At 38.5% G+C, this 13,568-nt stretch overlaps 1 protein-coding gene across 1 annotated transcript in view; it reads right to left on the bottom strand.

The window, feature by feature from the left end:
* COL25A1 (collagen type XXV alpha 1 chain) overlaps nucleotides 1-13,568 on the bottom strand; it is a 310,675-nt gene that overhangs the window by 82,765 nt on the left and 214,342 nt on the right. The window contains exons 6-7 of the mRNA XM_037393238.1: nucleotides 11,367-11,393; nucleotides 11,175-11,201 (exon numbers count right to left, since the gene is read on the bottom strand). Coding sequence (XP_037249135.1) covers nucleotides 11,175-11,201; nucleotides 11,367-11,393 — 54 coding nt within the window. The remainder of the gene's footprint in view (nucleotides 1-11,174; nucleotides 11,202-11,366; nucleotides 11,394-13,568) is intronic.

A 13,568-nucleotide genomic window follows, 5' to 3' on the forward strand; every position in this document is an offset into this window, starting at 1 on the left:
TTTGTAAGGGTTGACTTAGGTCCACCATAAGGATTCATTGGTATTCCATGGTAAAAACAAATTTTCATGTGCACTTTTATGCTGATACAGAGAGACCTGACTGAACAGGTACGTGTCAGCCACAAACCTTGACGGTGAGGATCTGATTACTGTGCAGAGCAGCGACTGTGGGGAAGCCTGGCAGACCCTAGGGACACAGCATAACATGGTACCAAAACAGCACAACACAAACATCACAGAGACAATTTACTAACAGACAAACAGAATGAACACTGTTTAGTATACCCCACATTGCCTACTGACAGGAAACAGCCTCTCTGTCATATGGGAAACAGTTAGGTTTGCACTACACTGCAGATGCAGGTTGTTACTTCACTACAAGAATATCAAGAGATTTTAGAAGGAGCAGTCCCACAGGGATTAATTTTCTTAAAATTACAGTGAATAGTTATGATCATTTGACAGTTGTTAGATTATCAGCCAGCAGATGACTGAGCCATTTTCAAATGAAATGTGCTGTAGCACTTCAAGAGAGCTATGCTGAAAGCTTTGACTCTGGATTGCTGCAGAACTTGACAGCAGCGACAGTGGATTTTGAAGCGCTTTGCATGATTAACTTCCTGCTCCTCACATTCTGTTTAACATATGACATTCAGCACATAAACTGGTAATAAGTACACAATTATAAACACTGAACAACAATCTACTGCTACATCTTGGGTAGTCTGAAATGGCCAAGGCCAATATTTTCAAAACGTATGCATAGCTGCATTTTCTTATGCAGGGCAATTTTTTTTCCCCTGAAGTGCTGTGTGCTGCATATGGTTTTGCATATCCTATGCTACTGACACGTGCAGAATTTGCACTGTACTGGTACAAAAAAGAAGAGTGTGGTAATTGTGGCCTGCTGTGACAATACAAGGGGTGAATTTTGCTCTCAGTTCAACACCTTTCTTGTGCTGCCTTGTAGGGTGCAAATTAGACATTCTGATAAAACTGAAACCTTATAGAGCTGATCAGTGAACTCCTAAAGAAAGAAATGCCCAAGTCCTCTCCTTGCCTTTAGCATAGCACGCTGACTGAAGTAGAGGCTTGTTCAATGGCTGATATGCATCAGCTGAGGAAATAGATTAAAATACAGTCTGGTTGCCCTAAGCTCCCCGCATTCATGCATGCACCATGCCACCTCTATGAGGTGTGGCTGGTGGCACAGCCCCTGTGTGAGGCCTGGAGTGTATGGCTGCAGGACTGCAGCTTGGCACCTCTGAAAGGGAAGGCTGTGCCTGGCTCTGGCTGCCAGACAAGGTGGCTTCCAAGACATCCTGCATGAAGGCTTTGCTGGGGCAACCCATGTTGCCACAGTGCAAGAGACCTTTGCAGTCTCGTTGGCCTGGTGGAAAGCACCAACAGGCAACAGCAGCCTGCCAGGTCCCTCAGTTGCAGCAGATTCTTTCAATATGACAAATATTTGCTCTATTCAACTCCACATACATTCACATCAGAGATCCTCTGGATCACAAAGACTGCACTGGTCTTTACGGAAAAAGGTACATGATGCATACATGTCCTTCAGTAGCACCTCTGGGCTGCATTCAGCATCTTTATTCCTGATATATAACCATGAGACAAGCTAAGACCCTGTAAATGGATCCCATAAAGCCAGTGGCAGTTTTACCAGCCTTCCCACTCCATTCTGACGAACATGGTGTGGCTCAGTGACCTGAAATCTCCTCTTTAGAAACAAGTAAAAAGAAAACAAAACCAAAATAGACTAAACCTCCAAACATTTAAAGAAACTCACTCCTGAGACACTGCTAAGACTGGAATGATAAATCATCTAGAAAACAGATGTATAATATTTACATTTATCTCATTATGGAATACGAGCTAAAGAAGTTATTAGATAGTACCGTGCCAGAATCTTTACATCTGTGACTCATTAGCCCTGCTGTGCATATGGTCCATTCCTCTTCTAAATAAAACTTGAATACTCGTGTAATGGAAATGAGTACAAACAAGAAACCTACAAAATAACTAAAATCTGAGTAGCCAGCAATAAACTTTAAATCTCATTTATTAAAAAAAAAGAGGATAAACAGAGAATCTTTTAACAACTTCATTTTTACTCATTAGCCTTTAGGATTACAGCACAGTAATTTCCAGCTACCTCTAAAAGTAGCATATTTTCAATTCGACGTTTTAAAAAGCAGAAGCTCAAAACTCATATTAGGTTTGGTTTATCTCTCTTGAACATGAAGGAGAGCTGAGAATTGTTTAAGAAAGGAGTTTACTCAGAAAATATACTGGTTTGCCATGAAAGATATTTTTTTTCTTGAGAGGAAGTGAAAGAATTTTTAAAGTTTTGTGTAGCTCCACACAAAGACATTTACATTTCACAGTCCAGCCCCAGAATTCTCAATACTTCCCAACACCACATGAACCAGTTCAAGAGCAGCTATCAGAACTGCAGTTTTCTGCCTAGATAAACAACGCATGAGGAAAAAGGGACAATCCCATTCTTCCATCAGCAGCTTAGTAACTTCAGCTTCTTCCCAAGTAGGACAAAGCTTTCTTTCCTTCACCCAAAGCAGGCATAATCTCAGACCTAATGGTCAGAGACATGCCGTGCCAGCTTGGATCTGGATCATCTCCCCATATGTAACAGGCATATTTGGAGACAGCCAGAAACACGTGAATATGAAATGGAACCCAGCAAAGAAACTATAATGGGTACATAGTTTTTGCATGTGTGGGAGGCTTTAGAAGGCACTGCATCTTCTGGCATCCATGGAAGATAATGTTGGCAAACAATGAGCTTCTAAAAAGGCATAAAAAGAGCTATCCTTCCCACAAAATGAGTTCTCTTCCTTTCCTGTCACTCTGCTATAAATATAGTCACAAATATCCCCCAGATCTGTTTTATTTTTTCTCTATCTAAAGCTGTTCTCAACGATGGATTCAAAGTTACTCAATTTTCTCTTTATTTGGTTTGATTCTTGAACTGCACATAGGAAGGGCTCTCGTTCTACACCCTGGGAGGCCCTCACAGAATATAAAACACTACAGTGATCAACAGCGACCACTGGCCCACTAAATTCCTCTGCTGACAGCGACTCAAGCTCACCCTGAAATGCTGGCTGGTTACAATTTCTAAACTAGCACATTTGTTGCATGCCTCGCTGCAATTTTTGCCCAAATGCCAAGCAAAACATGATGCTTGGTGGAGGCTAACAGGCATGTGACCATGTAATGCAGTGTCCTGCTTACCTACCTGGAAATGCAGATAAAGCCTACTCATCCCCATACAACAGCTACTGAGAAAACCAAAGGATGCCAGAACATATTGTTCCCTCTCTCTGATTTTTTACTTAGATGGAATACTCCTCCTGTTACATACATCACAGCCTTCAAAGATGTAATTCCCACTAGCAGTCCTAGATATTTCACAGTACATTCAGCTTTGTGCATTGGTCTCCATGAGGTCAATATTATAAGTTCATTATAACCTCGTCGTAAGGCAAGTATAATAACATTAAGCAACAGCTTTACTGGTTTTGCACTATGTTGCGTACACTCCATTTTGACTACTGCATTTGCTTAGTATAGTAAATGTCACAGTCCTCCTTAGGATTTTCCTTCTGACCTGCCAATAAACCCAAGCTGCACAAGCTTACATGTTCCTGTGAAGACATGGTAAATGAGACAGGAATTACCACCTGCTGTTCACTTGCACTTCCTAAGGTTACAGCCAGCTGCTGCTATTTCACATCAAATCACACAGGCTTCAGGCCAGAGCGATCCTGACACTCTTTATGGCTGCTTTACCTCCCCCCAACACTACCTGCAGTTCTAATTAATCCCTCAGACCAAGTGCCAGTCCTGCAGCTAATTATTGTAACTGCCCTGGGGAATACAGTGTTTGGTATCACCCTGTACGGTGCCATGGACTCTCAGTGGGAGCTCTTTTATACAATCCCTTTTATCATAGCTGCTGCTTTCTCCATCAGCAAATCTGCTAACTAAAACAGTGCACCACAACAAGACAAGGAACCAGGAATTTCTTTTCGCTTAGGCAATCATTCGGCAAAGACCTTTAATTTGAATACATTATGTAACAATATAGACTTTGTATTAAAATAATAAAAATGTAATGTTTAAAGAACTAGCACAAACGTATCACTATAAAAGCGTTATTTCCTATAACAATCTCTGTATTTTCACAACGAACTCTACCTGATGCTGCACTCAAAATGAACAAAGCTGGAAAAAACCTCTCTATTTTGGTCTTAGTATTAAAGATGAATTTTCAGTGATGCAAATGTGTTTTCCACACAACTCTGTTACGAGTTCTGATGAGTGATCACTATCTGACCTACACAGAATACCCTTCCTGAAGGTAAACCTACTCCTCTCACTGAAAGTGGTGGCAGGCATCAAGTTAACTTCAGGATGGGTTGGTCCTCCCCCCAAAGTTGGTTCTTACAGCAAAAATCTTCTCCCCTGGCTTATTTTTCTCTTCAAATTTTATACCCACTGCAGTTATGCAATACAAGTAAGTGGTTCAAGCCACTTCTGTGATATTTATTAGGGCTGGATGGGTTTTAGAGCTGGTTTTGATCATATTGGTCTAAATCAAGTGTGAAATATTGCAGTGTTTTTGTGTGGCAGATGCAGTTTGAGATGGAATGACTACATGATGTTTTCTCAGTCACAGGACAGGGCTGTAGAAAAAGGAACAGGATGTTCAGAGACTTCCTTCCTCACCATTCCTCTGTCACTACTAAAAAGGGGCAAGATGCAAACCAACTGGTGGTGACTGAAGATGTGCATTGCCTAGCTCTTAGAGAGGAATGACAACATCCTTGTCTTGGGAGCAAGTATGTGGCACTCTAGTGTCACAGCTGTTCTGCATTCCCCAGGGGAACCTCAGGAGCAAAACATCAAAGGCATAGCTTGGCCCTGGAGAGCCATCCAGAGCCAAAAGGATGCTCCCATGAACTCTGAAAGGAGGCACATCTCAAGTCTGAGTGTCCCAATGCTTCAGACAAAGTTGGCAGCCAGTACAATCTGAGTTCTTTCCTAACCTCTTCTAGTTACAAAGCTCCAGGTTACTTTGCTCCAATTTGTTACCCTAGTTTCAGCTTAATGGAAAACAGGGGAGCCACATCAGCCTAGTACTAGTGAAGCAGAACAGATAATTAGTCCGAGGAATGCAGCAGGTGAACACCCCTGTAGCCATGTAGCAGATAAGGAAACAATGTCTGAGAAGTTAAATTAACTGCTCATGATAAATTGACATTAAACCAGATTCCAGCAGTTTTCTCAGTGATGTTACTTTCATGAAAGTTATGTTAACAGAAAGAATCACGAACATTTTTTAGCCTTCTTATTGTGGCACATTAAGGGTACAGTTTGAAACAGTGGTTATATATAGTTTATAACTTGAACTGTAATTTGCTCTACACAGGACAATTAATAACAGAAGAAATAACTATGTGGGTAGTCATACTGATAAAGTATGAATTTAAAGCAGTACTGTGCTTATATTATATGTTTGAAGTAACACATAGTAAACCAGAAAATAAGCTTTTATACAGACATAAGAATACCACTTAAGGGAATAGCATCACTGTATCACCACCTTTGCCACAGCTTTTTGCAGTGTATTCATATAGGTGAAACCAAAGAGTATTTAATCAGAAAAGAAAAGGGTGGGGACAATGCTAATTTATGCTAATGAAAGCTATGTAGTCCTTCTATTAAGGCAGATAAAATTAATGAGCAGTATTTATAGAAGTTAAGAGAAACTTTAGTAGTATCTAATCAAACATCATCAAGGACAGTCCTGAAAGAAATTCACAGAATATGTTTAAATTATGTACATTTTTATTTAATTAATATAGTACTGTGACTATAATACAATACATTTTTGCTTTGCCAAGATGTTGAATGAGGATAAAAATAGCGTCATGCACTCTTTGGGAACAAAGCTTCCTATTACATCACTGATTTACCTACATTTGCTACAGTTGCAATGCCTCCAAAAAATGGAATCCTGCTTTTGGTAAAGGCAAGAAATCAGGTTAATTTATATAGTACTATCTATTTTATGAAGCAAACCTATTCCATTCTAAAAGAAAAACCCCAAAACCACCAACCAACTTTTGAATGAAACATAATACAAAATAAGATGGCTTTAAAAGAGGGTGAGTAGTTAATGATCATGGTTTGATCATCACTCAGTAACTAGTATTTTCTGATTTATGAATGAGGTACTGATTCTAATGACATCAACAGAGGTTTTCCATTTATTGTCAGTAGGAACAGGAAAAGGTTCAAAATATTTGTTACACATTCCTTCGAAAAATATTAACAAGTAATAATGCACACATATTAAAACCAGACTTTCTAAAGTTTTCTTAAAAGAAAAATTGGCTGAAAATGTATCACTTGGATACCTTTAATTTTCCTTTAATATGGGACAGTAAAAAAAGTTTTGTTTATAATGTAACAAGTGAAGCAATAGTTGAGCTTAAAGAGATAGCTTGTATCTATATATACACACATATTTGTATTTAGTTATTTCAGTAAATAGACTGCTTCCAGGACCATTTCTGTCAATATTAGACAATTTTAAAATACTTTGCCAGCACATAAGAGTAGAACCTGCAAAATTTCTATTGTAGAACAATGATTTCTCTCTAGTGTGCAGCAAATAAGTGGCAAATATATTAAAAGTAATCAGCAAAGGGGAAAGAGTTAAATAGAAAAGAATGTTTTATCATTACCCAAAACTAACTGTTTTAACAGTACACAAGGAATCTTAAAACTTTGAGTCAATAAATAACACAATAAAATAAACTTCTGAATACCTTTCCTTTCTAGAACTTAATCTCTTCTGCTGAAGATATTTTAGAGATGTTATCAGTTCTGTGTAGAACCAGCTGCTAGGAAAATTTAGTTAAGCATACCAAAAGGAGAAAATAATTTTGTGAAATACTTAAGTATGGCCTCCGAGTTGTTTCTTATTGTACCTAGACCAAGTTCAATTTAAAGGCAGCTGCTAGCTGATGATTTCTGGACCTAATAAACAAGGAATCTCTCATGCATCTGAACTAAATGACAGAAGAGATTTATTATGTCATTTACAGAAGGATGAGAACAGACTTATTAAGACACTCAGTACTAGCTGTTCCATTCCTAAATGTTCACCTCGGAAGATTTAGTCATGGTACAATCTCTACTTGGCAATATATCCTTTGCAATCCTACCATTATGAAATCTTCAAAGGCTTTTTTTAAATTGTGGTAGAGCTGAGCAAATGAAACTGAGCACCGGACTGACATCAGCATTTATTCTAATAGTCCACAGGCTAAACCCCATTATTTTTAATTTTGACATGGCTCAGAACAGTAATGCAAATTTCTGTAGACATGTCATGAAGCCATGTCCTCTGCAAAAAGACAAGAATCCAAAAAACTTACTAACATTACTGTTTCTTACACTGGTATTGAGGAAAGCTAGTTCTGTATTTGACCTAAATGTTGTCTACTAGAACTTTAGAGTAATGAGTAGAGATCTGACATAAAAAATATATAAAGAAATCAAAAGAGCGTTTTTTTCAAATAAGATTAGGACTTTTGAACGCATCCACCACTACCTTATCTGTGGTCTCATGTGACCAAAAGCTGTATTAACTTGCTGCTCAAACTCACACTCAGGGCATGATTTTCAACATCAGTCACACTACTGGAATGTTGCTTTAGCTCACATTTTCTACAGGCAGTATGGACATAAGTAGAGTAAGCTATATGACATTATGAACTAGAGCCCTTATGCCATCTCTGTATGATGGAGATTGATCAATAGATTACTTCTGAATACTTAAGAAAACCTCTCAGTTTCTTTGAAAAAAGACAAAAAAAACCCAAACCAAAACAAAACCAGACCCATTATTCTAAAAATACAGCTGCCTGAACTCTGGGTAGTATTGTCAGGGCCGGGTTCCTACTAGTGTATTAATTTATTGAAGACATTTTCAAGAAAACCTGAACTTCCAAGTAGTTCAGTATATACACTCAGCATGTCCAGTGACTGTGAATAAGAATTTTAAAGATAAATGATTTCTGTTTTTACACTTTTGAAATTTTTTTGGAAAGAAGGACCTCTCAAAAGTCTCAAGGTGAAAATTTTGGTGAGGACAGAAAGTAAAAATTTCTTCTTTCACAAATATTTTTTTTTTTCAGCAGAATTTTAAAAGTTTAAGGTCTCAGCTTGACCCGGACAGTCTTTACATTTTACTTTGGTTTCTTTTACTAATGAAAATGCCTGGAGGAAAAGAAGCAGCTTTTCTAAAGAATGAGGGTAATTTTGAAATTTCAGTCATAAAAATTACTTGGAACAATGGAAATATTTGCTAAGCTAAATGCTAGTTTCAAACCAATATGTAAAAATATAAACCCAAGGAAACTTCAGGCTCCTTATCTGTAAAAGATTAATTAGCTTTAAAATGTTTATCACATTTAGATACTATATCCAGTCTTTCTGTAGACTTGGCAAATCCAAATGTTGATGTCATCCCACAGTCACTTTCAGGTACAACATTTCTCTAAAATAATACAGTACGGTATTACTTCCAAAACCATTTATTTTACATAGGCAGTGATGGAAAACTTCATGCAAAGGTAACCAACCAGGTTTAAATGGGTTTAGTTTCATTTGGGGCATGACTAACTTACACATATACTTTTCATTAATTATATTGTAAATCCTCTGGCACAGTAAGTTGAGCAGATTTACGCTGAAGACAGTCATCAGAAGAGATAACTGCTGTACCATGAAACATAAAATGGTTAGAGGCTTTGTAGTACTTATTACTTGTGAAATACACAAGGCAAAAAAGGAGAAGCTGCTGTACAACACATTCAAATGCACTTCAAAAGAGATAAAGGGATAACAACATGACTGGGCAAATTACCTAATTTATATGCTTATAGTTAAAAAAGAGGTATGTTACTACAATATGCACTGACTAAACAGTCCGTGGAGGTTCAGCCAACCCACAAGGTGCTATTTTCCACCTCTTCCTCTTTACTTCTGAACTTATTATTTTTCTACATTCAGATATAGAATTCAATCTCAACTGCCAGCTACTGCTGCAGATGTCCTTAAACGTGAATTCCTTAGGTTAGATATTTTTTGCTTTTTAGCTGTACTTGATTTATCAAACCCACAAAGTAGCCATAACCATAATTTGTGTGGTCCAGTAAGGATTCTACTGCCTTCCAGTATAGGGGGTATGTCTTGGCAAAGTGGGACACACAATGGTTTCTGTGTAGCAGATATTCCACTGCAGCTCTTGCAGGTTTTCCTCTTATAAGGTAGCACCGAAAAAACTGGCATCTTCTTACTGGGTATCGCCAACACTTCTAGCCCAGGGACTGAAAGCCTCGCACACTTATCTACTCTCCAGTTCTTGCATCTCTCCAATATTTTGCCAGGATATCTACACCAGTGGAAGCTATGGCACCTTTGCTTTCCTTCCAAAACTGTCCTCTGCTCTGACATTTTGTGCCACCATAAGAAAAAAGAGCATCATCATTCCCTTGTGTTGACACCACTTCAATTGCTTTTCTGTGTTTAGACCTCTGGATCTTTCCCTGGAAACTTCTCCAACACTCATAATTCCAAATTCCTACCCTCAAGTTATGTAATACTCTTTACAACATTGTTCTTCCATATTTATTTGTTACTGCATCCCTCTCTAATGCCTCCATCAAATGTGCTCTCCTGTTCTGAACGAACCACCAGTTCTTCTGAACATAAGGTCACTTAGTGCAAGCACCTGTGCGCAGACCCCTGACTCACACTATCTGAATGGAGCATCCTCTCATAAGCCACAGACACTCTCCTCGCTCTCCTCATGTTCCTCATGAGGTTCTGTAGCACAGAACCAGCCAAAATACACAGCCCAGCACGGCTCCTGAGAGATACTAAATTTGCTTAGAAATTAAAAGGAAATTTTCCCATTCTTCAGAATCTTCAGTGTCTGTATTAGTTAGCCTACAAAAAAATATTCCTCGCTTTATTACCCTCTACTTCCTTTTTAATTCTTTAAATACTTTTCCAATTCTTCTTTTTGAGTTTCAACTGAAATAATATTTAAAGCTGTTTAGTAATAGGCCTCTGTCTTTATAATGTGCAGTCATATCCCCAAACATAACTCGACACCCTGTAGGTAATTAACACTGGTAGCACCAACATCAAATTCAGATATAAAAACATGTTGTGACTTTAGATAATCTTATTGACTGCAAACAGTAAAATGAAATTAAACTAAAATACATAAAATAATATGAAACAAAATACTTCAATAAAATTGCAAATTCAAAATACTTATCATAGTTGACAGTAAAAAATATCATGGAACACTTTGTTATGGAAAAATTTATAAATGTGTAACTGAAGAGAGTCACTACATCATCAGAACAATGTAATTAAATACTTTCTAACGAAGCACAGATGTAAAGATTGAAGAGGCACAGCCAATCTATCTGAACTTTCATCCCTGTATTCCTCTATTAAAATAAACATGACAGTTAAAAATTAAAAGAACCTTTACATTTCCACAACTAAACCATGTTCTGTTTAACTGTCTGGGTGTATTTATGAGGTGATAATATTGTTGCTATTAAAAATATTAAATAGATACATGTAAGGAAAAAGAGCTAATACATGCATACATTATAGTTGTTTATAATTCCCTAAATACTAGATATATTTTACATGAAATCTAGAAGTACATTTTTATTAGAAACCCACCGTCCCTCTGCATTGTGGAAGCCCATGCAAGGCGTGAAAACATTGCTGGGAAAACTGAAAGGTTTGGTTAGGAAAGCCAGCTTTTAAACAGCAGAGCAAAATCACTGTGAAACCTGCTTCCACCCGTAATGGAAACTATATTTTAATGCATTACTATTGTTACTCAAATCTTCCCAGACACTATCTGGTCATGTTCAGTATTACTGTCCTGCAGACATTTAACTTCAACATGCAGGGTAAATGCAGCTAATAAGCATAATTAGCTCAGACAGTGTATTTAATTTAGTTTTGCACTAAAGACTAATTGCCTACTGAGCGAGGGGGAAGTGTAACATTTTTTTTAAGATGCTTACCCGAGGGCCCTGATCACCTTGATCTCCCTGCAAAGTGGAAAGATGAGATGATAGGTTTAACACAGCATCTGTGTGCTACCCAGCTCTCTTACATAATCTAACATTACACTGCGTCAATAGAAACGGTCTCTTTAGTTCATGCTGGGAGGACTTTCCATTCACGTTGTTAGTGTCACCCGTACATCAACTCACCTTCTCGCCTTTTGGACCAGGAGGGCCCTGAAAGAAACAGAAGCAAAGATAGATTACTGATACTAACGAAGTCCTGAGATACAGCAAGTAACAGGTCTGCACCAGCCTGTGATTTTTTCTTCACAATGCAGTTCCTTATTATTTTTCACTCCAAATGCCAGGGTTATTCCAGAGCTGGCTTGTTCACTGTACTAATAATCGGCACTCTGCAGTTATTTCTTGAATAGCTTGCTCACCCCTTGTGTTGAATCAGACTAGCAGACAAGCAAAACTATGCCTGAAATGGCAAAATTTCTATTGATTTTGGTTAGGGACAACAGTTTATCTCCTACCAGATAGTAAATGTTTTCTAAGACTATAAAACTCCTTTGCAAGTGCAGGTAATAAATTCAGAGACATATATATCTGTCATGTATTTTGGCACCCTCCTTGGCTTAGATTGCCAAAGAAAAATGGATTAGGGAATCTAAAAGCAGTGTTTCCATTCCTAGCTTCGGCAAAGCTGAAGTTGGTGTTTAGTCTCAAGCACACTGTTTCAAGCAAAATGAGCTCTTTTTATAACATGGTTTTGCAGAAGTAATATTTATTGTTACTTACCACCAGCCAAACAGTAAGGTGACAGAATCACAAAACAGCGAGGCCCTTTCCTATGCCATTTTTATTGAGCACCTTCCAGAAAGCTACCAGCAGGTTTCTAAAACACTAGTTTTCAGGTTAGTATCTTGTGAATAAAAATGCTAGCAGTCTGCAGAGAACTGGCTGCTTACACAGAGCAGACTCTACCTCCAGCTTTCTGAAAGATACGCAGGTGTTTCATTACAAAGAAAGACCTGAGGTACATAATGAAAGCAGCTGGAAACAGAGAAGGAGCCATCCAAGCTAGCAACATCCACTGTTACAACAGAGAGAGTGAGTGTGTGTGTGCCTGCATGCAAGCAGCACAAGAAAAGGTTGCCACCAGCAACATAATTAGAAATAACCAAGTGCAACCCAGTTGAGCCGAGCACATTTGAACCATTTCAGAATTTATACTAGTAAAAATTCATGTGGTTCACATAAATGCAAATGGAAGGAAGGTCAGTCTGCTGTATATTAAAGATGTGATCAACCGCAAGCAAGTCTTTGAGAACCCCTATTGCAGCCAATTTTCTGCTTATTTTTAAGGACTTCTAATGCATGCCAGAGAGGAGCATCTGCTGCTAAATCTTTCAAGGAGTTAAAGCATATGCCTCTCCTTCCATAGCTTGCCATCTCTTCTGTCTGCTGCAGAGGATATAGAAACAAGTCTGCTACCTGACATCCCCACGCCTCCTTCAGAAAGGACAGTGCTCACCACTAGCTGAAGCAAAACTATCTGCTGCATTAACTATGACCCCTGCCCACTTTGTGTTACCCTGCAAGAACTTGTCCTCTTCAAAAAAAATTAAACAAAATAATTTAATGGATTACAACCTTGCTGCACCTTTAAGGTCTCTCCGTCTATTTTTTTCATACTTTAACTCTTACTGACCCTCTCCAATGCACGTGTTCTGGAATCTACATGCAGCATTGTCTACTGTTAGTTACAGACTCCACATATACTTACTTGGACATGACATTAGAGTATATTTTCAGCAGGCCCACTTTAAAAAATGCACATACATTCCATTGAGCTTGTGAATTCACAAACTCATACCATCAGTAACAGTAACTGCAGAATGGGATGAACTAAAATCAGCCAGGGTTGGCTGTTACTGCCTTTTTTCACAGTCAACACTGAGCACAAGTGAAGGGCTGTGCTCATGTGTTCTATCTCCTCAAATTATCAAACCATTACTGGCTCTAAATATCTTACTGGCTGCAAACTGCAAATAACATGACCCCTATCTGCAACAGTCAGAATCCTGTTTCTTGGGCCTTAGGCTTGAAATTATAGATAACACGACATGACCAAGACTGCAGACAGATGTTGGCTTTTGGATCATGCTGTGGTTGTGGGAGTTGTTACTGTCTTCATCCAGATGCTCAACGCCGTTCTTATGTCCAAGGGTAGCCCTGCTTCTGATGGATTTTGGCTCGCAACTTTCCCGAGGCATGCCTGCCACAGCTCTGCCAGTTGGTACAAACTGAAACAGCTGAGACTGCATCAGTTCCCTGAACACTGAACTCCTGGCTCACTGGAATAGAAACAAGTTGGAGCATGCTCACACAAGAGCTTCAGCC

This window comes from Falco rusticolus, chromosome 1 (assembly GCF_015220075.1).
Source record: "Falco rusticolus isolate bFalRus1 chromosome 1, bFalRus1.pri, whole genome shotgun sequence".
NCBI lineage: Eukaryota > Metazoa > Chordata > Aves > Falconiformes > Falconidae > Falco > Falco rusticolus.